The sequence below is a fragment of the Contarinia nasturtii genome, unplaced genomic scaffold (genome assembly GCF_009176525.2).
Source record: "Contarinia nasturtii isolate CC-2019 unplaced genomic scaffold, AAFC_CNas_1.1 Cnas_scaffold_220, whole genome shotgun sequence".
Lineage (NCBI taxonomy): Eukaryota > Metazoa > Arthropoda > Insecta > Diptera > Cecidomyiidae > Contarinia > Contarinia nasturtii.
This window is the reverse complement of record NW_022197577.1, coordinates 3,924,044-3,928,088: the sequence shown is the minus strand read 5'-3', so window position 1 is coordinate 3,928,088 and position 4,045 is coordinate 3,924,044. Positions and strand designations below refer to the sequence as shown.

At 37.6% G+C, this 4,045-nt stretch overlaps 1 protein-coding gene across 1 annotated transcript; it reads left to right on the top strand.

The window, feature by feature from the left end:
• Positions 1-640: 640 nt before the first annotated feature.
• LOC116337233 lies at positions 641-3,420 on the top strand. The gene is made up of 4 exons (XM_031761630.1): positions 641-681; positions 827-2,161; positions 2,274-3,252; positions 3,332-3,420. Exons 2-4 carry the CDS (start codon positions 833-835, stop codon positions 3,418-3,420), a joined length of 2,397 nt encoding a protein of 798 aa, XP_031617490.1. The 5' UTR covers positions 641-681; positions 827-832.
• Positions 3,421-4,045: the final 625 nt, after the last annotated feature.

The following is a 4,045-nucleotide window of genomic DNA, read 5'->3' as shown; positions in this document are numbered from 1 at the left end:
TTAACACACAAGCAGTCCATACAACACATTAACACACAGCAGTCCATACAGATTTGAGTATATCCATCGCGACAGGCTAATAATCATGCCGTTTCGTTTGCTTGTTAGTGTTTACACATACACAAACTGTGAGTCCGTTCATTAGTTCAGCACACACAATTTCCTTATTCAAACGGTTTATAAACAAAAAATGTGTGTGTTTACAGTATAGGAATATTTTTTACATCGGAATGCAGTGTGAGTTGTGTGTTAGTCGAATGATCTGTCACATTTTAAACGTGGTGAAACTTTTAAGAATCATTGTTTTTTTTTTATTTGAATTTGCATTCCTTGCATAATTTCTATGCATTCGATTGTTAAAGTGCTAAAACATATAATTTGAATGTGTCGGCGTATTTTGTATTTGTTTTATGCTTTCGAAGGAGTTAATTTCACTCTGTTGATGGTTTTTTTATGAATACAACAGATTCAACATTCGGATCATTGTCAATTGATAACTTGCAAGAGAGATATTTTCAGTGAAACTTGTGTTCGCTTTTGTTTTGTTTTGATATCAACAAAACGTTCTCAAGCTGAAACTGCAAATATTTCGATACAACTTTGGACTGTGTTAGTGTGATGTGCGTTCGAGAGAGTTCTTTTTCGATTTTGAATATCACTTCAGTCGTGTCCATCAATCAGGTAAGATCAAGTGTTAATTCTATCTCCGTTTTATGTGCTTTCTATTGATTCATTTACAAATTGCACAGTGCAAAATACATATGTGTGATTTTATCAGTGTTTTTATAGTAAATTGTGCGTGTTTTTTTTTTCTATTTCGTTGCAGTTCAACATGTCGACAACTGGTGAAACATCGGCTGCACAGGCGAAAAAGAAACGATATAAATATCAAACAAAAAAGCAACAAGAGGAGGAGGCCGAGGACGAAAACTTCAATGACAATGGCTTATTAGCGATAAAAATGCGCCTCACAACAATTGTTCGGCCGGAGTACCATGATGTTGTCATACATTGGATCGAAAAGAAAAGTGTCATGTCAACAAAGATCAGCGTTTTGGCGTCATTGCTGTTCCTTGACAAAGTGAAGTCCGCGCAAAACAATCGCCAATGGGACTTTTTCACGAATAGAATGTATGTTAACCAAAAACAAAAATTGGTTGAAAAAAATCGTGCCGAAGATGTGATTGAGCGCTGCTTTTATGCAGTTTTGCAAAAGAACAAAGAAAACGAGGACATGGAACCACACATTCGTCATTTTGTTGAGCAAGGACTGAGCCGAGACAATCAATTTGCCTGGCCAAACAACAATTATTTCGGCAACATCATGAAATCGTTATGCCAAAGTTATACGCGCCAATTGAAAACGAATCAAACGACACATGCAAAGAAGCGGCTGCGAAATTATTTGCAAATGAGAGCTTGGCAGTTTAATGCAGTGTCAACCGGTTTGAGGTTCGATAAAAAGGATGTTGACAATGCAATTGATTGGGCGATTCGACGCTATGATGCCATTCGAGACACACATCAGAATGCACCTCTTAAACGATACAAAAGAAAGTTGCTGCTTGACATGGTTCGTGCAATTGTGGAAGAGGTTGGTGGACTAGCGAATTATGACAACATCAAGCAGTTCTCAAAAGGCAAATACTGGTTCAAAGCAACTGCAATGTGGCTTGTCATGCAAAGCGAAATAGATGAGTTTCACAATTGGGCGCAAGACAACAACGTCACAATACCGAAGATCAAAAATCTGTCTGTTGTTCCATTGCCAGATTATCAGCGAAAGGCAGTGTTCATGTGCAATGATGTTTTCTACAGAATGTTGGCAGAAGAGAAACTCCTTCCAAAAGTCGAAGGTAAACAAGTTACCGAAACATTCATTCGCGAAAACAAAGAACACTTCTGGAACCAAATATTCGATTTTGACAAAATCAATCGAATATTGAAGAAAAACAAAGAGTTTCATTATACTATTGTTAGCAACGGTGAATCAGTATCGGTATTGTATAAATTGTCAAAACAACATCTTCAACGGTTGCTGGATGATGACATTGTGAGAAAGCGATACTTGGATGGAACGTTTGTTTATGAACTGGGAATCGATCCGGGTATGAAGACATGGAATGCGACTGTCCGAAGAACCATCAGTACTCGCAAAGAAGTAAGTATTTATTTTTTCTTTAGCATTGTTAAAAAATTGAGAGTTATATGTTACGTGAACGAAGCAAACAAACAAAATTTTCAATTGATTTTTTTTTTTATTTTAATTTCAGGTCAACTTGAAAACATCTAGTAAAAAGTACCATTGGCTCACGAAATATAAAATACGCGACAAAAAGGCCAAGCGCTGGACGAAGCAGTTCACTTTGGATGAGCAAAATGATCGAAACAATCGACAGCTGTACCAGCGAATGCCATCACCGCTTGGTACACTTTGGACTGATTACATTTGCCATCGGATAAAAATGCTCAAGAAAGGAATGGACGTGTACACTACACCAAAATATGCGCGCTTGAAGTTTGACAAGTATGTTGAGTCCAATAGTACTATAGATAAACTTTGCGGCACTTTGGTTAATCATCAAGCAGCTTTGATTCATTTGGGCAACGCCGACATGTCACCAAATTCGCCAATACGCATTAAGAAGCATGTGCGCTGTCCCGGTACACGCAAACTTTTGAAAGGTTTTCGAAAACGTGGCAATTGTGTCGTGCGCAAAGTCGATGAGTATTTTACATCACAGACATGCGCAAAATGTGGCGGACGATTCGATCCAAACACCAAAAGCAACCGTTTCAAAGTTTGTGAAAATTGTGCACCGGTGCCAAATTCAATCATGGCTAACTTTTTACCATCGAAAATCGTGGCACAGCTCAGCAAACGGCGTTTAAAGTATAACAAAGTTTATATTGAAGAGAGTTTGGCGGTATTTCTGGCTCGAGGTGAAATGACTGAGCATGATTTCGACATTATAGCTGATCGTTTACTGTCTAAGGTGGCCGTGTATCCAAAAAAATGGCAAGTAAACGCAGTGAGTGGTGTATTGGAATATGCTGACGTCAAAGTCGATCAACAACCACATGCAGTTGATGATGAAAATGCAGCGGAAATCGATGGAGAGGTCGCTCAACAACCGTGTGCAGTCGATGATGAATGTGTGACGGAAATCGATGACAAGCAACAACCAATGATTGTGCATCAGACAACTTGGGATCGTGATATCGTGGCCGCCAAATGCATTCTCATCAAAGGTATGTATATAAGAAATGGACATTTGCATATTATAGATGTGTTATGTCTGTGTTAAATGACATTTGTATTTTTTTATAGGACATTGTAACCTGTTTGGACTGGATATCCCGCTAACATTGCAGAGACCACGTCGACAACAAGCAGTTCAAAATAATCAACAGCCTTAAGCATAACCAATCACTATTTTAACTCGAAAATTAATTAAAAATTAATATTGTAATTTTGTTACACTAACTGAGACTGACTGTTGTGTCTCAGCATTTCGAGGAAGTACTACCAAGGCTCTGTTTTTCTGTGAGTATTTTTCATTATTCGATTGCATTTATATATTCAGACGTGACAATTGTTTTTCGCTTCGGGAAGTGCTACCATCAATCGCTTCGTTGTATAAATGCCATTAACTACCATAAAATTTTGCCTACTTTGAATTAATAAATACCATTTTTCTATTTACAGATATGGGAAACACCCTAATGTACATGCTCGACAACTAGGAAATGAACCGTATACCTTGAATATGTATCATACAGAAATTGAATTGAATCATATTGATATTACATTAAATGGAATCGTCGCGTTCAGAGTACAGAGCATAATTTGTTTGGGGCGACGCGTTAATCACATTTTCAGTTTTGGCCAAATCGAATGAAACATTTTGTACACATAAAATGAACCGTGGCACTGTAATGATGTTCACGTAATTCCACCACAAAACGAATCATTATCGCACCTTAACAATGAAAACGTACGAAAACAAAATCTCATTATGGGCTTTCAGTTGATTTTTTTTTT

Excerpts from the sequence above, each read along its gene's own strand:
- LOC116337233 (XM_031761630.1), top strand. The coding sequence starts at position 833 with ATGTCGACAACTGGTGAAACATCGGCTGCACAGGCGAAAAAGAAACGA. Across the intron at positions 2,162-2,273 it reads CCATCAGTACTCGCAAAGAA|GTCAACTTGAAAACATCTAG; the intron begins GTAAGTATTTAT and ends TTTTAATTTCAG. Across the intron at positions 3,253-3,331 it reads CAAATGCATTCTCATCAAAG|GACATTGTAACCTGTTTGGA; the intron begins GTATGTATATAA and ends ATTTTTTTATAG.